General features: G+C 38.4%; 1 protein-coding gene across 27 annotated transcripts in view; it reads right to left on the bottom strand.

The window, feature by feature from the left end:
- Positions 1 to 22,084, bottom strand: part of CLASP1 (cytoplasmic linker associated protein 1) — a 309,768-nt gene that overhangs the window by 114,119 nt on the left and 173,565 nt on the right. For all 27 annotated transcript variants that reach the window (XR_012421050.1, XR_012421051.1, XM_065525354.1 and 24 more), the window contains exons 9-14: positions 12,639 to 12,791; positions 7,629 to 7,702; positions 6,185 to 6,277; positions 5,067 to 5,212; positions 3,921 to 4,056; positions 2,771 to 2,841 (exon numbers count right to left, since the gene is read on the bottom strand). Coding sequence is in view for 25 of the 27 variants with exons in the window: in XM_065525354.1 (XP_065381426.1) it covers positions 2,771 to 2,841; positions 3,921 to 4,056; positions 5,067 to 5,212; positions 6,185 to 6,277; positions 7,629 to 7,702; positions 12,639 to 12,791 (673 nt within the window). In the remaining 2 variants the exon portion in view is untranslated. The remainder of the gene's footprint in view (positions 1 to 2,770; positions 2,842 to 3,920; positions 4,057 to 5,066; positions 5,213 to 6,184; positions 6,278 to 7,628; positions 7,703 to 12,638; positions 12,792 to 22,084) is intronic.

Below are 22,084 nucleotides of genomic sequence, written 5' to 3'. Positions count from 1 at the left end.
TCGTCAGGTTCTGAAGTTCACAATCATCCCTCTGTGCTGACTTTACATTCTCATCTCTAGGGGGAGCTGAAGCTGCTCCACTCTAACCCCAGGAGAAGCTGAACCCTAGGTCAAGGGTAGATTGCATTCGCTGGGGGTACACACTTAAGTCACACAGTATGGAGTTACATTTTTTCAGTGGAAGGTATAAATTTCTTTTTTCATGATTTTAGATAGCTGGATTATTCCTCTTTTCTCTTTTTGTCTTTCATGTAGCTATTAATGAGATGGATCTAAAACCAACTACTAGGTATATATCGCAAAAAAATGCAGTCAGTATGTTGAAGAGGTATCTGAACTCTCATGATTATTGCAAGACTATTCACAATAGCCAAGATAGGGAATCAACCTAAGTATCCATCAACAGATGAGGAGATAAAGATAATGCAGCATACATACACAACAGAATCTATTCAGTCTTAACAACAACAACAAAATAAAGCCTGTCATTTAAGACAACACAGATAAACTTGGAAAATATTATCTTAAAAGAAATAAGCCAGGCATACAAAGACAAGTACTGCATGATCTCACTTATGTGTGGAGGAATCCAAAAAGGTCGACTCAGGCTTGGTGCAATGGCTCACACCTGCAATCCCAGCACTTTGGAGGTTGAGGCCAGCCTGGGCAACATGGTGAGACCTTATCTCTATAAAAAATTTAAAAATTAGCTGGGGGCGTGATGGCACACACCTATGGTCTCAGCTATTTGGGAGACTGAGGCGGAAGGATCACTTGAGCCCAGAAATTAGAGATTGCAGTGAGCCATGAGTGTGCCACTGCACTCTAGCCTGGGTGACAGAGTGAGGCACCACCTCTAAAGCAAATAAAGTTGGACTTACAGAAGCAGAAAGTAGAATGGTGGTTCCTAGAGGCTGGGGGTTGGGAGACGGGGAGATGTAAAGTATGCAAAATGTCAGGCAGATATGAGTAAGTTCAAGAGATCGATTGTACTTCATAGTGATGGTGACTATAGTTAGTAACAACATATTATATACTTTAAAACTGCTGAGAGTAGATTTCAAGTGTTCTCACCACAAAAAAGTAAGTATGTGAGGTGATACACGTTAAAGAGCTTGATTTAACCATTCCAAAATGTATACACATTATCAACACAGCATGTTGTACACCATAAGTCTTCACAATTTTTACTTGCCAATTAAAAAAATAAAGGTTGGGCATGGTGGCTCACATCTATAATCCCAGCACTTTGGGAGATCAAGGTGGGAAGACTGCTTGAGCCCAGGAGTTCGAGATCATCCTTGGGCAACAGAATAAGACCCCCGTCTCTAAAAACAGTAAAAAAAAAAAAAAAAAAAAAAAGATTAGTGGGCCATGGTGGGGTGTGCCTGTAGTCCCAGCTACTTGGAAGTCCAGGAGCTTGAGGTTACAGTGTGCTGCACTCCAGCCTGGGTGAAAGAAAGAAAAGAAAGAGGCCGGGCACGGTGGCTCAAGCCTGTAATCCCAGCACTTTGGGAGGCCGAGACGGGAGGATCACGAGGTCAGGAGATCGAGACCATCCTGGCTAACACGGTGAAACCCCATCTCTACTAAAACATACAAAAACTAGCCGGGCGAGGTGGCGGGCGCCTGTAGTCCCAGCTACTTGGGAGGCTGAGGCAGGAGAATGGCGTAGACCCGGGAGGCGGAGCTTGCAGTGAGCTGAGATCCGGCCACTGCACTCCAGCCTGGGCGACAGAGCGAGACTCCGTCTCAAAAAAAAAAAAAAAAAAGAAAAGAAAAGAAAAGAAAGGAAAGCAATAAAGGAAGAAAGGCAAGAAAGGAAGGAAGGAAAGGAAAAAGGAAAGAAAAAGAAAGGGGAAGAGAACAAAAGGGAAAAGAAGAAAAGGAAAGGAAAGAAAATTTTTAAAAAGGCAGTCTGTGGCCAATTTGCTAAAAATAATAAAATAAATTTTAAAACGACAAATCCAGAGCTGCTGCATGCTTAAGAGGGTCTTGTACCCATAGAAACCCAGCAGGATCAACATGACACCCCAGGGAAAAAGGCAAACAGCTAGCAAAAGTCATCCGGGCTCTAAATCTTAGAGTGAAGGATTCTTTCACAGGTCTGAGCTAAAATAACACAGTCTTTACTCCTCACACGTAGTTTAGGGCAGCTCACCAGCACATATAAGACAGGGACTTGGGAACAAACCCCTAGCTAGTTACCCAGGTTGTATTTGCCTGCGTCTTCTGGATATATCTCCCACAACTGCACAGAACTAAGTAATAGTGAAGATTCAGAATCCCAGAAATCGCTAAACAGAAGATGCAAACAACACATACCTTTCATATATGAAACTACTGCCATTGATGTTTATGGTATTTTTTTCTTGCATGCAGTTACTGCTTTTACTCAGGGAATAGGGCAGACCAATGACAAAGGTAGGAGGATTATCACAGGAAAAAAATGTACAGGGGGTCCTCTCCCCTTCTCCTTCTGCCACTAGCCCCCAAACTCACTCTCTCTCACACAGACACACACACACACACAAACACACACACACACACACACACACACACACACACACACAGAAACATAATAGAGGTTGTCCACATTCATTTCCCAAAATATTTAGATCTTGATTCTTCAACTCAAAATCATTTATTGCAGTGATTTTAAGTAATACTAAGCATTTTCAACATGAAATTTTATCCATGGAAGGAGATTTGGAATTTGTTTTGGTTTTTAAACAATTTAAAAACAATGAGAAAACCCTTTAAAATTTACCTTCTAACAGCGACAGACTTAGAGGTACAGTTGCTTGTTATGACAGGTATTAACCTAGGGATGTGTGTGTGCTGTGAAGAACAACAAAAAACAGAGGTGAACACTTGCAAATACAAAAGTAAAACAAAATTAAAAGAATCACTTCCTCACTAATCTACTTATATAGCACATATACATTCAGATTAGAATGTCAGTGAGTTTTAAAAGAAAAAAATAATTCACAGGATATTGTCAAAAGGCATTAGAAAATTTACAGAGTTAAGAACAGGCAACATGATGACATGAAGGTAAGCCTAAAACAATCATTACTATGAGGTCTAAATTATCTCAGCTGTAGAGATCTGAGTGGGTTTGAAAGAAGTCATCAGACCAATGTATTTTGATATTGTTTCAACGGAAATGTCCAATAATGACCTTGGGTTTAACAGTTAAAGTAGGCAGTGCAAGTAAGAACAGTAAGAACTAATAATACAAAGTAAACAACCAAAATAATCAAGAATATTCTGGATAGACTTTAGACAGTATCATCAAGCCTCAAAGCTTCAAGAGCTGCTTCTGGGCAAAAAGGACTTGAAAGTGGTGGGGAGGTAACGTGGAAAACCATTTTAAACCTTTGTGAACTATTAGATTTTGTTAAAAACTTGTGTACAAATTACTTGGATAATTATTTAAATTTGAACAAATAAGTGCCTAGAAAATCTAACCAAAGAGAATATTTTGTTTCTGTGCTTATGTGCAATTAATTGAACTTTTGGGTGAACAGCAAAACCACAAGTACCAATACCTAAAATGGAAGGACTGGGATTAAGGAGGTTAAGACTAAGAGTAATATCTAAGTAACAAGAATACAATATAATCTCAGAAGCAGACACCGGATGTTCGAATATTTTAAACCAATAGTGAGCTAACAATCAATACCTCATTAACTTTATAACACATCCATAATTCACATTATGGATTATAAAAAGCTCATATGCCACAATTAAGTAGGGGGAAAAGATGATATATATATATATATAAAATTCCAATATAATTATGCTAATAAATTTAATTACTCAATATAATTATGTTAACAAAAATGCCTCTAATATTTATCAACCATCGGTATTTACCACTTGCTTATTTCATGTATGGCCTATAACATACTTACCCGAATAATTAACCTAACAGCTACAACACCAGACGTGGCCATAATTTTGGCACTGTTTGGAATTAAATTAAAGATAGTTGGCATAATGGCTTCGGCTCCATGGTCAAACTTATTCCCCAGAACTGATGACAGATGCCTAAAACAAGAAATGGATACTGGACTGTAGTTGTTTTTCTTAGAAACAGTGAAGCACATAAACCATTTAACATCTAGAGCCTTCATTTAAAGTTATCTAGAAAGGACAAGGGTCTAAGATTTCCGATGTGCATGTTGAGAACTTGGCAAATAGTTCTTAGCCCAAAAGTGGTTTTTTGTTTTTTTGTTTTTTTTTTTTTAATTTCCAACTAGTCTTTGTGGAGCTTTTTGTTTTCTAGAGGCAGGATCTCACTATGTTGCCCGCGTTGAACTTGAACTCCTGGGCTCAAGCAATCCTCCCACTTTGGCTTTCCAAGTAGAAGGGACTCCAGGCAGATACCAGCCCACCTGCCCCAACTAGTCTGAAAATACCAAACAAACTGACGATATATTAATAAAACACAAATATGAAAAAGCACCCTTGGCTCCTTTTTCATATTTTTTCTTTTATCTTAACATAAAATATTCAGGCTTCAAAATCTGACTGCAGCCAAAACTTTAAACAGCTGTGATGCCTCCTCTTGCTGCTGCTGCTTTGATATTCTGAGATACATTCTAACACAAAGTTTTATTAGCTTTGATTACTAGTACACATATAGCTAGAATAAAATTTTACTGCAGTAAATGCCTTTAACTTTATAACTACAGTACTCTTCTAGGAACAAACATTCTGATAACCACACTATTGCCTGCCAGCAAAAATCAATGAAAAATGAGAGAAACAGGATTTCATAGAGTTTCATCTTTCCATATTAATAACTGCTTCAAAGTTTGAAATAAAGGCTTCAGAGCTATATCACTGAATAAAATAAAATTTAAAATCTGTCACACTTCACATAATTGAGCAAAAAGTATTGTAAAACCACTGACAGAAGTGTTAACTGGAATGGGTCTTGAAGACTAGTCGGAAGTTACATTAAAGAGACCCAGCTCACAAGTTCAAGGAGACATCTCTGAAGCTCTGTGGTGACACTATTTTATGGTGAGAATATGGAGCGTCGCAGTCCTTACCCCAACGTGATACAAGCCTCCCGCACTACCTGAGACCGCAGATCCTTAGCAGAGAGTTTAAAGGCTCCATCCAAAAGACGCAAATGTTGAAAGAAGTTATCATACTCAGCGGCACCAGCCAAAAGTAAAGATCTAATCTTTTTTAGCTAATGGAATAGAGAAAATTCAGAAAAACAGAAAACAATTCTAACACAGAATATACAAAACAGAAGCCATCAACTACAAAAGAGATAATTGTTAAAGTTCAACTGATTAGAAAGCATTCCCAAGAGAATTCAGCCAGTATTGTATTAGCTAATACAATAAACAAATCTACATATCACAAATAAGACTAAATAATTTTTAACTGGAGTATTTGTGACACATATATTGTAATTTCTGCAAAAACAGTTTTACATTTGAAATATCTTAAAGTATTTATAGATCCTACAACACTAATGATAAATAATTAAAAACTTTTGGCTTGTGAAAAGCCCCTCCTAAGCTTACCTCCCCTCACACCCCACTTCAACTGCCATTTATTTAATGAACCAAAGGAAGCAGCATTCCTACCTGAACCATTATCCTCCACCGAACCATTACCTGGCTGGTCTGATTTAAAATACAATATAATGGCAATGGTACCACCTCCCTTCTTGCCAGCCAACCAGTAGAAAATAGCCTTCTCAGATCAGACACACCCTCGCTTTAACGCCCAGACCACTTTCCATTAATTTACTTTTAAAAATAAAGGAGACACAACTTTCTAGCAAGTGATATGAAGAAAGAAAAGAATATTGGGGGACATATACTAAAACTGCCACAAAAAAGCCACTTTAAAGGCAAACAATCACAGAATGAAATTTCTGCTAAGGTGACAGTGGAGGCTGTCACCATACACTCCACAGTTAGGTCTTTGTTAAAAGACTAGATGATTCATAAAGGTTTAAGTTGGTGTGTTTCAAAAATAAAAATAAAAGGAGATACTCTACTAAAAGGGTGAAGTGTACATACAATAATTTGTATTTAAAATATATATTATTTAAAATTCATTAGAGTTGTGCCCTGATTTCATAATAAAGTATGAGATACTTAAATACATCTTATGAAAAGGTAATCACATGAAGTCAACAGCTTACAGCATTTACTCTCTGTTCCCAATCATGCTTGTCATCAGATAGTATTTCCCTAATTTTGTTTATGGATTCCTCAAGGTCTCGGCTGGAATAAATCTGTAAGCAAAATTAATTTACAATCAATATAAAAACATGCAGAATAAACAGATTACTTCTTAATTACATGAAGTCAAGACCATTTAGTAAAAGAAATTATTTAATTTTTAAGAAACACCTATGAGAAAATATCTGCAGAGTTTTGTCTATAATGAGGATCTTTCTCACTATAAATGTGTACACACAAGATTTGCTGCCATATGTGAATAACCCTGCCTCAAACGTAGCTTTACTATAAACTTAACAGATGATTTCATGTACAAAGAGAAACAAGCCTAACGGGAAACAGTCAGTGATGCCTAAGTCATTTCTTACTCTTAGTATTATTTATAACATGACACTATACCTATAATTTTAAAGACTTTCAAATCTACATTCTCATTTATCTCCACATCTTACTTAGAAAACAGGTAGGGTATAGGGTATAATCAATCTTGATGTATGCTGGGAAGGTCAGGTCAAGCACTTAAGGATGAACCTGAACCCGAGATTTTTTTTTGTTTTGTTTTTTTTAAGAGACTGGGTCTCACTCTGTCGCCCAGGATGGAGTACAGTGGCGCAATCTCAGCTCACGACAAACTCCACCTCCCGGGTTCAAGGGAGCCTCCCAGCTCACTCTCCTGAGCAGCTAGAACTACAGGCATCTGCCACCACAGATGATTTTTGTATCTTTTGTACAGATGAGGTTTCGTCATGTTGCCCAGGCCACCGAGATTCTTGTTACCTGCTTTATACACATACGGCAACAAAGGTGGCAAAGAGAGTTGTACACAACAGACTAGTAAGTGCCACAGGAATCCAGGGCACAGACAGCCGGTGTAGGCTGAGGAAAAGTATTAGTCTCAACCAGCAATAGATGATACTAAGGCACAAAGCAGTCAAAAACTTGCGGCTGTATCCCAATTTTTATAAATAATCTTTGTTTCATCTGTTAGGTATTTAAAGTGAAGCATCAAAGAAGGTATAAACTAAGCTCTTATTAAATCATTCTCTGTAACTTTTCAGACACCAAAATCCTTCAAAGTTATGAAGTTTTCTAAAAAAAAATCCCTAAATAAATATGCCTTTTTTATTTTCTAATTGAGCATCACCTATTTCTTACTCTTTTATGTGACCTGATCCATAAACTTAATAATAGAGCAACCAATGTCTTTCCTGTTCTTACTGAAAGATCATCTTGGGCCTTGACTTTTGCTCCAACATTTTCTAGTCTGCACCTCAGATCTCCTGTAGTGTTGACAGTTAAAATTACCTGACCTAGTAAAGAACATTACACAGGCATACTTGAAAAATAAAATGTGAAGAAAAAGTCTACCCTTGTTTGTAATCACACTCAAATATCCTCACTGACCTGTACTACAGGTACATCATCAAATGCTTTAATAAAATCCTCTTCGTCCACAGCACCAGCTCCTTCTTTTGCAGCTGTAAAAAAGAATTTCAAAAAATATGAAACAATGTATATAACACATACACTGAAGAAGTCTAAACATACACAATCAAAATTCTGTTTTGGAAGATTCAGAACTATTTTTTAGAAAGGCTTCATATAACTTTGGAGTGTCATGAAATTGACAAACATTACTGACTTCACATCAAGATGAAATACAGTAATTCTACAATGCTATATACATTAGCTTAAGGTCACTTAGACTACCTGTTTAAGCAGGGAGGGTATGGTTTTAAAGGGTTTAGATATTGTATTAATACACAAGTCTTTTGAAAGATTCCTAATAAATGGATCAAGCAGAAAATTTAATTCTTCAGGGAGTAACTTAAACTGTAATTACTAGGAATTCAGCATTACAAATTTGTCACTATTCAAACCAGTCCTAAATAATTTCAGTTTTATTTAACTTTATATTAGTTTGAAAACATTTCTATTTCCTTGAACTCATGATAAATATCATTTTTTTCATTTAAGAATCAGTTACAAGTTTCTCCTACAAAGTTATCCTAAGATGCTTTGTATACTTAAAAGTATGTGAAGAAAGTATTTCTTTTTGCTAATCTGAGCTCCCTTTTATGCATGAAAATCAAGTGATGCTTTATCAGATTTTTTCACATTTTAAAAACTGGTGTCTATAGTCATCTTCATAACCCCCATTAATGATTTACATGGATTAGTCTGATTGCTTTTCTAAGACTTTCTTACCACACATGTATCTGGTGTTCGGGGTCCTGATAATTATCCAGACAGAAAGGAGCTTTAAAGACAATCCCAGGTAGCAGTAAATGTGTGTCATCACTCTTGCTGAAGATCACTCACACCGTGGAAAAGCTAACTACTCTAAAGGCCAATAGTTACTCACTGTGATGTGGTGCTCTGTGTCTGTTTCAGCATAAAAACTGGATCCCATTGAGCAGATAGGCCCTGAATGCCTCCTTTGCATGAGGCCCTACACCATGTACCCACACATACCAAAGAGGACTCAGAGGCCAACAACAGCCCCTGAGCCTAGGGTATCTGATGAGGAGGAGCAAACCAGGAAATTCATGACTATGGTTTTAAACAACATGGAAAAAAGGATAAGTGCAGGGCTGAAGGGGAAAACCGAGCTGATATGTGCATAATCTACACAGCAGGGACTTCTGGAAAGGGTATGGATGTGGGATGGGAAGGAAAGCACCAGTCTAGTAATTTTCTAAGCCTTGTTTGTGCAACAGATAATTACCCAATAATAGATCAAGTAAAAAGAAAGATTGTTCAGGCATTAAAAGGAACAAAGTATTGATATATGCTACAAGGTAGATGAAACACTGAAAACATTCCCTTTAAAATGGCTAATTTTATGTTATGTGAATTTAAAATCAGTAACAAAAAGTAAAATGTTTTAAAATACACCAAAAAAATGATTAGAAAGAACTTGAAATAAGTACAATTAACATTCCTACAGCTCCTCTATCACAGATGCTGGGGTCAGGAGGCAGAGTGGTCCCATGCTGGTCTGGTCAAGATACCAATATTCTAGGGCCAGTTCAGAATTCAGGAGAGGCCATCAGGAGACAGCATTTTAATGCTAATCACGAGTATAGCTTTTATTTGGTCCTTTTGGCTTCATCTTTTTTGGCTCATGGGATTCCCCATCCACCACTATCCCCACCACCACCAACAGCTCAAAAGCTAAAGCCATCAGTGAAAATGGTTCTAAAAGCAGCAGCTACACAATTTTTCTGAGGTAAATTTCGGAAGGAATTTGCATGTAAATGTGAAACTTGACAGAAGATGAGAGTTGTATATAACAACTAAACTGTCTACATTAGGAGTGAAAGGAAGAATTTATGGGAGAAATCTCCTACAATTTATTTAATGCAACATCCTTACTGGTCTCACAAGGAACCACGTTACTTGTAAGAACAAAATGTATTTTATCTTATTTATTTTTATTCCCAACTTTTAAGTTCAGGGGTACATGTGTAGGATGTGCAGGTTTGTTACATAGGTAAACATGTGCCATGGTGGTTTGCTGCACAGATCACCCCATCACTAGGTATTAAGACCAGTACATTAGCTATTCTTCCTGATGTTCTCCCTCCTCCCACCCCAAACCCTGCAACAGGTCCCAGTGTGTGTTTTCCCCACCCATGTGTCCATGTGTTCTCATCATTCAGCTCCCACTTATAAGTGACAACATGCAGTATTTGGTTTTCTGTTCCTGCGTTAAACTGCTGAGGATAAGAGCTTCCACCTCCATCCATGTCCCTGCAAAGGACATGATCTTGTTCCTTTTTATGAATGCATAGTATTCCATGGTATATATGTACAACATTTTCTTTACCCAGTCTTAATGGGCATTTAGGTTGACTCCAGGTCTTTGCTATTGTGAATAGTGCTGGGATGAACATATGCACACATGTATCTTTGTAACAGAATGATTTACATTCCTTTGGATATATACCCAGTAATGGGACTATTGGGTCAAATGGTATTTCTGCCTCTAGGTCTTTGAGGAACTGACACAGTCTCTTCCACAGTGGTTGAACTAATTTACACTCCCACCAACAGGGTAAAAGCACTCCTTTTTCTCCACAACCTCGCCAGCATCTACTGTTTTTCTGACTTTTTAATAATAGCCATTCTGACTGGTGTGAGATGGTATCTCATTGTGATTTGCATTTCTCTAATAATCAGTGATGTCGAGCTTTCTTTCATGCATTTGCTGGCCGCATGTTCATCTTCTTTTCCTAAGTGTCTGATCATTTTCTTTGCCCACTTTTTAATGGGGTTGTTTTTTCTTGTAAATTTAAGTTCCTTGTAGATTCTGAATGTTAGGCCTTTGTCAGATGGATAGATTGCAAAAATTTTCTCCCATTCTGTAGGTTGTGTGTTTGCTCTGATAGTTTATTTTGCTGTGCAGAAGCTCTTTAGTTAAATTAGGGCCATTTGTCAAATTTTGCTTTCATTGCAATTGCTTTTGGCGTCTTTGTCATGAAATCTTTGCTCATGCCTATGTCCTAAATGGTATTGCCTAGATTTTCTTCTAGGGTTTTACAGTTTGAGTTAAATTTTAACTCTTTCATCCATCTTGAGTTGATTTTTGTATAGCGTGTAAGGAGGAGGTCCAGTTTCAATTTTCTGCATACGGATACCCAGTTCACCCAGCACCATTTATTAAACAGGGAATTCTTTCCCCATTGCTTGTTTTTATCAGGTTTGTTGAAGATCAGATGGTTATAGTCGTGAGGTCTTTATTTCTGGGTTCTCTATTCTATTCCATTGGTCTGTGTGTCTGTTCTTGTACCAGTACCACACTGTTTTGGTTAGGGGTAGCCTTACAGTATAAAGTTGGATAGCGTGATGCCTCCAGCTTTGTTCTTTTTGCTTAGGATTGTCTTGGCTATATGAGCTCTTATTTGGTTCCATATGGATTTCAAGATAGTTTCTTCTAATTCTGTGAAGAATGTCAATGTTAGTTTAATGGGAATAGCTTGAATCTATAAATTGCTTTGGGCAGTATGGCCATTTTCATAATATTAATTCTTCCTATCCATGAGCACGGACTGTTTTTCCATTTGTTGTATCGTCTCTGATTTCTTTGAGCAGTGTTTTGTAGTGCTCCGTGAGGAAGTCCTTCACTTCCCTTGTTAGCTATATTCCTAGGTATTTTATTCTTTTCGTGGCAATTGTGAATGGGAATTCATTCACGATTTGGCTCTCTGCTTGCCTGGTGTTGATGTATAGGAATGCTAGCAATATTTGCACATTGATTTTGTATCCTGAGACTTTGCTGAAGTTGCTTATCAGCTTAAGAAGATTTGGGCTGAGAAAATGGGGTTTTCTAGATATAGGATCATGTCATCTGCAAATAAAGATAGTTTGACTTCCTCTCTTCCTATGTGAATACCCTAACCCTAACCCCAACCCCGTGCTCCTTTAGCTCAGTGAAGTTCATTATTATCCACATTCTGAGGCTTACTTCTGTCATTTCAGCCATCTCAGCCTCAGCCTAGTTCTGAGCCCTTGCTAGAGAGGGGTTGCGGTTATCTGAAGGAAAAGATGTTTCAGCGCTTTTGTGTTGATTCTTTCTCATCTTTGTGGGCTTATCTACCTTTGATCTTTGAGGTTGTGGTCCATTGGATGGGGTTTTTTGTGGTTGCCGTTTTCTGTTTGTTTTTCTTTCAACAGTCTGGTCACTCTTCTGTGGAGCTGCTGCTACCCAGCTTTCTACAGATTGTCTTTGAGGTCTTGAGCTCTGCCCTCCCTGCATGAAGAGCCTGCAGTCCAGGTAGAGAAACACGGGCCTTCCACTCCCACAGAGCTACCTCCCGCTGGCCCAGCTCCACTTCACGCTACCATCCAACAGACACACCAACAGCTGCCACCTCACCATGGCTCACCGGGAACTGGAGCAGAGGTGGCTGTCTCCACCACCCACAGCCCGACCTGCATGCGGAGCATGCACACACGCCCCAATACCTAGGGGCCAGTCCACAAGATGTATTTTAAAGACAGGAGTTACAGTGTGACTTCTGGATTATTCTCAGTCTTGTTAAACAGAAATTGTCTAAAACGCCCCTAGTGGTTTCAAGCATTGCTGGATCCAGATAACTGAACAATGTGATGAGGGTGCGCTCTTGCTTTTATCTCGGAGCTATGCTTTCCTCTGTGCTAGTTTCCTTCTTCTATAGGCTCCGCCTTAGCAGAATGTGGCAAAAGTCAACACAGTAGCTCAAATTTACAACTTACCAGCTAATCAGCACCAGTACTGCAATGCTAATTCAATTAAAGAATAGCAGGCAGAAACCTGCTGCATACGGGGACTGTATCACTTCTGAGGGCCACCACAGGCAAGTACTTGCATCTCTGGTTTGAAAAGCTGGCATAGCTGACCCTAGAACGCCACACAGAGCTTAGACTAACCTGAAGACTTGGATCCCAGGGTGGATGAACCAAGCCGGCGGGTGGTTCCCATTCCAACGTTTCTCCGAGAACTCGGTGGAGCCTTGGATGACGTAGAACTAGCAGAGGAAGGTCTGTTACCATCCACAGAATCTTCATCATCGAAATTTTTATCTGAACAGTAAGCACAGAAACCAATGTTTTTTAAAAAACAAAAACTACACACACACACACACACACACACACACACACACACACACACACTTTTTCATACTTTTGCATACTCTTTTGGAGTCTGAGGTGCCCCTCTAGGGTCTGGAAAGCCTTAGGTTAAGCCCAGAATGAAGCTACAAAGATCATACTTGCTTTCACATACCCAGAATACTTTTGCACTCAAATTTTGAAAAATAGAACAAATATAAAGAAGAAAACAATCTCTCATAAAACCACCACCTAGAAACAGTTATTTTCACATTCTGGAACATTTCTGACCATCCATGCTTTTTTATTTTTTTAAGATAAAGGGTCTCACTGTCACTCAATCCTCCCACCTTGGCCTCTCAAAGTGCTGGGATTACAGGCATGAGCCACTGTACTTGGTCACTTGGGTATTTTAAAGTAGCAGCTGAGATGAGAGTATGTATCATATTGGAATAGTGCTTACTTCAAATATGTAAATGTTTCCTCTGTGATGAAATATTTTTCAGAACCACCATTTTAATAATTGTATGGTACTTTGTAATTGGAAAATGGCACAAGTGAAACATTCTTATGGTTAGACATTTAGGGTGTTTCTAATTTCTCACCATTCGAAATGCAATATTGCAAATGCCTTCCTACATTTTTTGTTTGTTTGTTTGAATTTCCAATCGTTTTAGGAATGAAAACCCTAGAAGCAACAACAGTGGGTCAAAGAATGTAAAAGTTCTTGATGTATAGTGCCAAAATTATTAGAGAGGTCATATAAATGTACATTTCCCCTAGAAGTTCAAAGAAGTACTCATCCTTCCACACCACTGCCAACATTTAATATTACCATTTTTAAACTTTAATCAATCTGACAGGTGAAAAAAAGACTTCATCTTCTATGTTGCATTTCTTTTTTAGTGAAGATGAACATTTTTTTCATAAGCTCATTAACTTTTAAATTTTTTAAACAGCAGTGGATTCAATCAATACTCCTCAAGTTGCATTTAAAATTAAAAAAAAACAAAAAAAAACAAACAAAAAAAAACACAGCTGTAGTCCTACCACTTTGGGAGGCCAAAATGGGAGAACTGCTCAAGGCCAGGAGTTCAAGACCAGCCTGGGCAACATAGCAAGGTCCTGTCTCTTAAGAATAAAAAAATATGTCAGATATGGTGGCATGTGCCTGTAGTCCCAGATACTCAGAAGGCTGAGGCAGGAGCACCACTTGAGCCCAGGAGCCTGAAGCTGCAGTGAGCCAGGGTCATTCCACTACATTCCAGCCTGAGTGACACAGCAAGACCCTGTCTCAAGAAAAAAGAAACATCTTTGGATTCTTAAAAATCAACAAATTTATAACAACACTTCAATGATGCAAAATTAAAGTTTATGCATCAAGTATAAGAGTGAGTCATTTAGGAGGCTAAACAAAGAACTTAAGAGTAATTTAAATAGAACAAAAATCAACATCTGTAGCTGGCAATATTCATGATTTCTCAAAGGGGCATTAGTTCTTTACCAGTAAGTTTGAAATAAATCATTGTGATCCAAAAAATATACAGAATTCCTGTTTTCCTTGATCTAGTCGCTTCTTAAGCTAAATTATCAACAGCGAAGTCTTGTGTCTACTCAAGACCCCAGTGCTCCCTGAAACTCAACAACAATGCACTCCAAATTACATGGCTCAGTTTACTCAACACAGGGTAGGGGGAGGAGGAGAGAAAGACATCCTCACAAATCCATGTCTTTATGCAAATTAGCTCCTTTCACTGTGCCTTTAAATCCCCCAGATTGTCTTGTTATGCCATGCTGTTTCAAGATGGTTCTTTCAACCCATACATCCATTTTTTATTGATTCACATGCACAGTGCTATTAGCATAGACTTCCCGTGGATTCAGAAAGTGGTTCATAATGGCCTTCCCAAAATGAAAATTTAAGTCTAATGTAAAGAATAAGAACAACCCAAAGGAGAAGTCACCCACTGAGTACTGTCAGCATTAGCGGTGACAAGGACAGATCTCACTCAGCCTATCTGTCCTCTGGGGAGCTATAAGAACATCTGAACAGATGTCATTATTCTACTACCTTAAACCATAATCATTCTGCTGAGTAGGAACAGTTCTAGTCTGTGGGACAGGTAAAAAATAAATGGGAGACATGAGGACACTATCATGCTTCACTCACAAATTCATGTAAATTATGTTTAATTCAGTCTTCTAACACATGCAGGCATGTCATTTAGAACAATACTCAGTTGCCAAGAATTATTTTCAATGGACCAATTTCAATGGAATTCCTGAAATTTTTTGCTTGCATCAGTGATAGACTAGGTGTGGACCAGACTTAACCTCCTGCAATAAATAGCTAGAAAACCTGACAGTATATCTGAAAGAACTACGTGCAGGCACTGGATACTAGGCAGTGCAGAACTTGGCTGCTCAGCTAATTTGCATAAAGATATAGATTTATTTGTTTCTCCCTGCAAGAAAAGAAACAAACAAGGTAAGCTATACAATCACCCCAACTTTCTGCCTGGAGGTGTTAATAATTTCCAGGTCACCAAGTACAGGGAAGGGGACCTCAAATTAAACTTAGTAGCCCTGCAGATTAGATACTGCAGACAATAAAGAACAGAGTTCAGAGAGGTTGAGGGTGCTAGAAATTACAGGAAGCTACACAGAAAGAGGGCTACAGAAATGTGCTAAGTTCTAGGCCTCACGTGTGAGTGAACTTCCACGAAGCAAGGCAGAAAATGACCAAGAAGGTGTGAAATGAACAACTCTTAGAGTTTACACAAGTAGGGAAGCTCCAACCAGCCAAAGTGGAATGTTCTTGGTGACCCACCCAAGGCATTCCATGGAGACCCCCAGAGAGGTCAGGTCTTAGTGAGGTTGAAGTATGTCTGGAGTGAAAGTTAAATGAAATCTGCCCTATCAGAGCTTAAAAGCAGGCCTACAGGGCATTAGAAAGACCTGCAAGTAACTTATCTGCTTTGCCAAAACAAAGTGTGATATTCCTAAAAGAAATAAAACAAGACACAGACATTCAACAAGGTAACATTCACAATACACAACATCTAATATAAAATTCCTTCACTATGTACAGAGAAGCCTTAAAAAAAAAATTTCCTAAACATGACAAGGAGGAAAATGTGGCCCATAATCAGGAGGGGCAAAAAAATCAGAAAATAGTAAACTTCTGAGAAATGATAAGACATTAAACTTCTATTATAACTATGTTCAATATTAAAAGAATACATAGATATTCATAAGAAAAAAGGAAGTTTTTTTAAGAATCCAGTGGAACTTACAGATTTTAAGAAAACATAATTATCTGAAATGAAAATTTCACTGATTGAGATTAAGTGCAGGCTAGACATTGCAGAAGTAAAGAAAAAAATCAGGGAACTTAAACATATAGCAACAGAATTTATCCAAAATAAGCACAGAAGCACAGAAACAAAATAGGCTGAAAAAATAAATAAAAGGAATAGAGTCTCAGAGACCTGAAGGATAATATCCAGCAGTCTAACACACACAACACTGCAGGCCCGAAGGACAAGGGGAAGAAGGGGAAGGACAGAAAAAGATTAAGAAATGATGGCCAGAATACTTCCAAATTTGATAGAAACTATAAACCTACAGATCCAAGAAGCTGCATGCCCCAAGCAAGACACACACACAGAAAAGCATACTGAGGCACACCATAATCAAACTGTTAGGCCCAGACAAGAGCAGCCAGGGGAAGAGACATAGTACACAGAACAACAAACATAACAGCAGCAGCAGAATTCATCAGAAACCCTGCCAGCCAGAACACAATGGAAATGACAGCTTGAAAATGGTATTCACCTAGAAGTAACCTAGAATTCTATATCCAGTGAAAACATATGTTAAGAATAAAGGCAAAATAAAAACTCAAACAGAAATTGTCATCAGCAGACCTGCACTTCAAGAAATGTAACAGGAAGATCTTCAGGCAAAAGAAAAAATGATACCAGTTGGAAACTTGGATTTACGTAAAGAAATAAAGAGCAGTAGATACAGTAAATATGTGAATATAAGACCTTCTTCTCATATTTTATTATTTATTCTCCTGTTTTAATTCTTTCACACTACCATTTCTATAGAAGATGACTGACTGTTTAAAGCAAAAATATTTAGCTTTCATTCTTTTTATATTCTCATGTAATAGGCCAATAACCTGGGGGCCAGAGGAACCATAATTAGGATATATGTTGCCGTACTAGATGACACACACAAAACAATACGGGAAATAAGGCACAGGGAAGGCATGAAGAAAATGGAAGCAGTTCCTTTCGGTCCTCAAAGAGCATATATTTTTCAAAGTTGATTATAACTTGTCTAAACTGCCTGAAGATGTCACACAACAGTGTATCACAAACCTTACCGAGAAGGCACACCCTTCATCACCAACACCTGTATGAAATGTCTCCCAAAGAAGGGAAGGATGACGCCAGGCGCGGTGGCTCACGCCTGTAATCCCAGCACTTTGGGAGGCTGAGGCGGGCGGATCACGAGGTCAGGAGATCGAGACCATCCTGGCTAACACGGTGAAGCCCCGTCTCTACTAAAAATACAAAAAATTAGCTGAGCGTGTTGGCGGGTGCCTGTAGCCTCAGCTACTCGGGAAGCTGAGGGAGGAGAATGGCGTGAACCCAGGAGGCAGAGGTTGCAGTGAGTCAAGACAGCACCACTGCACTCCAGCCTGGGTGACAAAATGAGACTCCGTCTCAAAAAAAAAAAAAGAAGGGAAGGAGGAAAGGGCATACCAAGCAGCCAATGCAGGGCTTTTTAAACTGAATTTTAGGAGTTCTACCTGTCTTTTTACTTACCCTTTGGAAACAAATTTAACAAGCTTACTTAGCTGATTCCCTAAGCAGATTAGAAGTAACTAACTACAGGGATAGTGAGAAGGAGGACGTGCAAAGTAATGTTAATAAGTGAGCTGAAGGCCTAATAGCCTAATAGAAACTACGAAAAGCAAACACATGCACATAAAAACCCCTAAACCCAAAATGCTTAGAATACGGTTGACAGTACAGGGGTCAAATCATATCTGTACAATAACAGCACAATGACCCCACACAACAACTTAAGATTCAATTTTTCAATGATCTGTGTGCTAGTGAAGAAAGTAATTCACACTTCCCATTTCGATTGGAAATTCAGGAAAACAAAGGACAAAAGTATATTTATTTTCTAGATTAAGAGCTGGACACAATGCTTTGAACTGAAACACCTGCAAAGGCTTTTGGAGGATAAAAACCAACTGAGCCAATTACTTGAAAACTTAACTAACATACTGTTTAAAAATAAGTTTAGCCTATGTTTCCTAGCTTTTTGGACACCAGAAATTAAGATTAAATTTAAAAGGAGGCTGGATCATCAGAAAGGTACCCAGTTTCAGTTAACTAGGAAATTCTACTATGTAGAATGAGCCATTCTTTAACTGGACAAATAAGCTGTATCTGCAACTGGACCATGGTTACAGCAGAAGATGAAGAGTCTCACGCCCAGGTTCTAACATTCAGTATTTCTCAGCTAAATTAACCCATACTGAACTCTACTAGCCATTTGGATTCCCATTTTCTTTAGGCTTTTCTGCTAAGCAGACATCTGGCAGTACCTAACCTCTTTTTCTAGAGCTTTAACTAAGGCAGAAACGTGTGAGATTGAGTATTTTTAACTGCAGGCTTGTGCCATTACATCAATTTTAACATTTTCACATAATACAAGAGCATATGTTACACATAAAATCATCTTAAGGGGAAGTTCTCTTTAAGCCCAAAGAAATAATTAACTGTATCTTCAGCCACCTGCAAAGACGGCCATGGGAGGGCCACTTCTTTCATCTGATAGTCTCAGGTAGAAATCCGAAATAAGCAGATGGGAACCTTCAGCTCCCAGCAAGCATCACCTCCTTTGATTCTTTAAAAATCATCTGAGCTCCATTCCACCTTTTATAGAATCAGGATAAACCACTTAAAAATGACTCATGAAATTTCTACAGAGTGATATTATAATTTTCACCCAACCCTGAATCACCCCAGGGTGCTATCAGTCTAAAGACAAACATGAACTCAAGTCTGAGGTCTGGAACTTGGAATTAGAAGCTTTGGGCCATACTGTTCGCTTGGAAAATTTAAACACTCATCTATGAGGACCAACAAAACGTCACAGAAACTAAGAAATATCTGCTCATTGCCTATCTGCCAGGAAAGCCAGAACCTAAACTACAAAGCTTTTCCTTCTCTTCTCCTGAGGCAGGCTTTGACGGACAGAAGCACAACGGGGAGAAAATGCCTCATTTTCTAAAGACAAGACAACTATCTGCTTCACTGCAGCAGGGTCACTTTGAAGAAGCTGCTATCCTGACAGGCTTTCAGATTCACCCACTCCCTGCTAATTGAGATTCTTCTCCAAGGGAGTAAGAAATGTGGCAGCCTACTAACTAGACTATAATTAGCTCTCTCAAGAGGAAGCGGCACAGAGACAGGATAATGAGCCCGAAGGCTGGCTGCTTTTCATAAATATCCCAACATTTCTTTCTTCTTGAATTTGCAGAGCTCCAAGCCTTTTGCAAAGGCTGTTTCTACTATCTGCAATTCTTGTCCTGTCTGCCAGACACACCCCTATGCATTCTTGAAAACACAAGTCTACTGCTAGCCTGAGATCCTGCCCGGCTCTGACCACGCGTGTACCATTTACTCCATCGCCCCCTGAAATCAGCTGGCTGCAGATCTGTTTGTTCTCTCTGTCCCCAGGGTAGAGACCACTTTGTATTCTTCTTGGTATTTACAACATCTAGAACAGAGTCTGGGCCAACAACCAGTAGACAGTCAAAAAAATTTAATTCTGGTAGTCCACATGAAGAAAGGCAAAATTTGTGAATGGATGAAAATCTTTTCTCATATATCTTTTTTAGAAGCTTTTATTACTTTTTTTAAACATGCATATGGCTTAATTAGATAATAAATTCAAACAAGGTTATGAAAATAACTGAGGACAAATCAACAAACACAATTAAAACCTCAAATACTTTTTAAGCTTCCAAATTTTCCTGCTAGAAAGAAATGTATATCCTTCTTTCCCAATAAAACATACACCTATTTTTAAATTAAGTCACAGTTCCACTATAAGCAATCATAAGCTCCCCAAATTAAACTAACAATTTGATATATATGCATTTCTAGACTTTAATGCATTCATAAACATGAATTCTATACACACATATAAAAACTGCTTTTTTGCACACCACCAATATTTTTCTAGATCAGTATTAATCTAGTCAATTTTAAAGACTACTTACTATGACACTGTGTGCATTTACTATATTTAATCAATCATCTGTTTATCGATAGTTGAATTGTTTTCAATTTTTCACCCTCATAATACCACTGCAGTCGGTATCTTTAAAAGTAACAAGAAAAGTAACAACTAATAGAATCACAGCACTTAACTGTGTACCAGGTCCTAGGTTTGGTTGTGCATAGTCACATTAAATCCTCCTGACAACCCTGAGAGAAGGACTATTGTCACTTTGGTCTTAAAAATAAAAAAACTTAAGGCATCCAGACACAATATGCCCAAAGCTACACAGCTAACAAGGAGGTGGAGGAAGCCAGGATTCAAACCCAGGCCTGTTCAACTCAACATCCTATGCTCTGAGTCAGGACATTAAACGACCATCTGCCAAAAAAAAAGCAATTCCCATAAGCTGATGCTTAGTAGGTGCGGGGCACTGTGCTAAGTGTGTTCCGCACGTTGTGTTGTTTAATTCCTACTGCAGATGTTTGCTTACTCAAAATTATTTGTTTAAGATAATTTCTCAAGTACAGTATCTTCAGTATCTCTTATGAATGTAAACATTAAAAATCCTCAAAAAAATACTAGCAAACCCAATTCAGCAACATATCAAAAGAATTAACATTATGGCCAAGTGCGACTTATCCCAGCAATGTAATGTTTGTTCAATATACATCATAGTTGTCATATTAATATAATAAAAGGCAAAAAACAACATATTCTCTAAACACAGTAAAATGCTTTCATGCTAAAAACACTACAAGCAGGGATTAGAAGAGAACTCCCTCAACCTGATAAAGACCACCTCCAGGCCAGGCGCCGTGGCTCACACCTGTAATCCCAGCACTTTGGGAGGCCGAGGCGGGCGGATTGCCTGAGGTCAGGAGTTCCAGACCAGCCTGACCAACATGGTGAAACCCCATCTGTACTAAAAATACAAAAATTAGCCCAGCGTGGCAGTGCACTCCTGCAATCCCAGCTACTCGGGAGTCTGAGGCAGGAGGATCGCTTGAACCCGGGAGGTGGAAGTTGCAGTGAGCTGAGATTGCGCTACTGCACTCTAGCCTGGGCAATGGAGCCAGACTCCATCTCAAAAAAGAAACACACACACATACACACACACACACACACACACACATACCATCAACAACATGGTCAAAGACCAGATGCTTTCCCCCTAAGATCAAGAACGAGGAAAGATGTTTACTCTCACTACTTCTATTCAACATTGTGGTAGACGTTCTAGCCAGGGAAATCCGACCAGAAAAAGAAAAAAAAAAAAAAAAAAAAAAAAAAAAAAAAAAAGCATGCAGACTGAATTGGAAGAACTAAAACTATCTCCATTTACAAATGACTTGATTTGGTATGTAGAAAACACTGAAGAATGCATGCAAAAAATCAGAACCAATAAACAAGTTCAGTGAGGTTGTAGGATATAAAACCAGTATTAAAAAATCCATTGTATATTCTATACATCAAATTAAGAAAACAATTAACAATAGCATCAATAAAAACACCTAACAACTTTAACAAAAGGGAACTACAAAACACTGTTAAGATCAACTAAAGACAAACCAATAAATAGAAAGATATTCCATGTTCATATATCGGAGGAATTTTTGCTCATTATCTAAACTATATTCCTTGCCCAACTGTTCCCTCTTAATTTTAACCAAAGTTGGATAAATAGAAAAGTATAAAAGTGCAAAACACACTGTATGAATTGAACGGCTAGATAAAGACTTTTTCTTCCAAGTTTCTACCTCCCTTTCTCCATCAAAGTATGGGAAGCGGGGTACACGTATCACCCCCAATCCAGTCAATATGGACCAGCGTTAAACAGGGCCGGTTCTACCACTCTGTACAAAAAAATCCTTCAATATCCATATTCTGAAACAAAAATTCCTCTCCCTGTTTACAAAATTAAAGAAGGCTTTTGTCAGAACACAGGG

This window comes from Macaca fascicularis, chromosome 12 (assembly GCF_037993035.2).
Source record: "Macaca fascicularis isolate 582-1 chromosome 12, T2T-MFA8v1.1".
NCBI lineage: Eukaryota > Metazoa > Chordata > Mammalia > Primates > Cercopithecidae > Macaca > Macaca fascicularis.
Note: the sequence above shows the minus strand (reverse complement) of the source record. Positions and strands in the feature narration are given on the sequence as shown.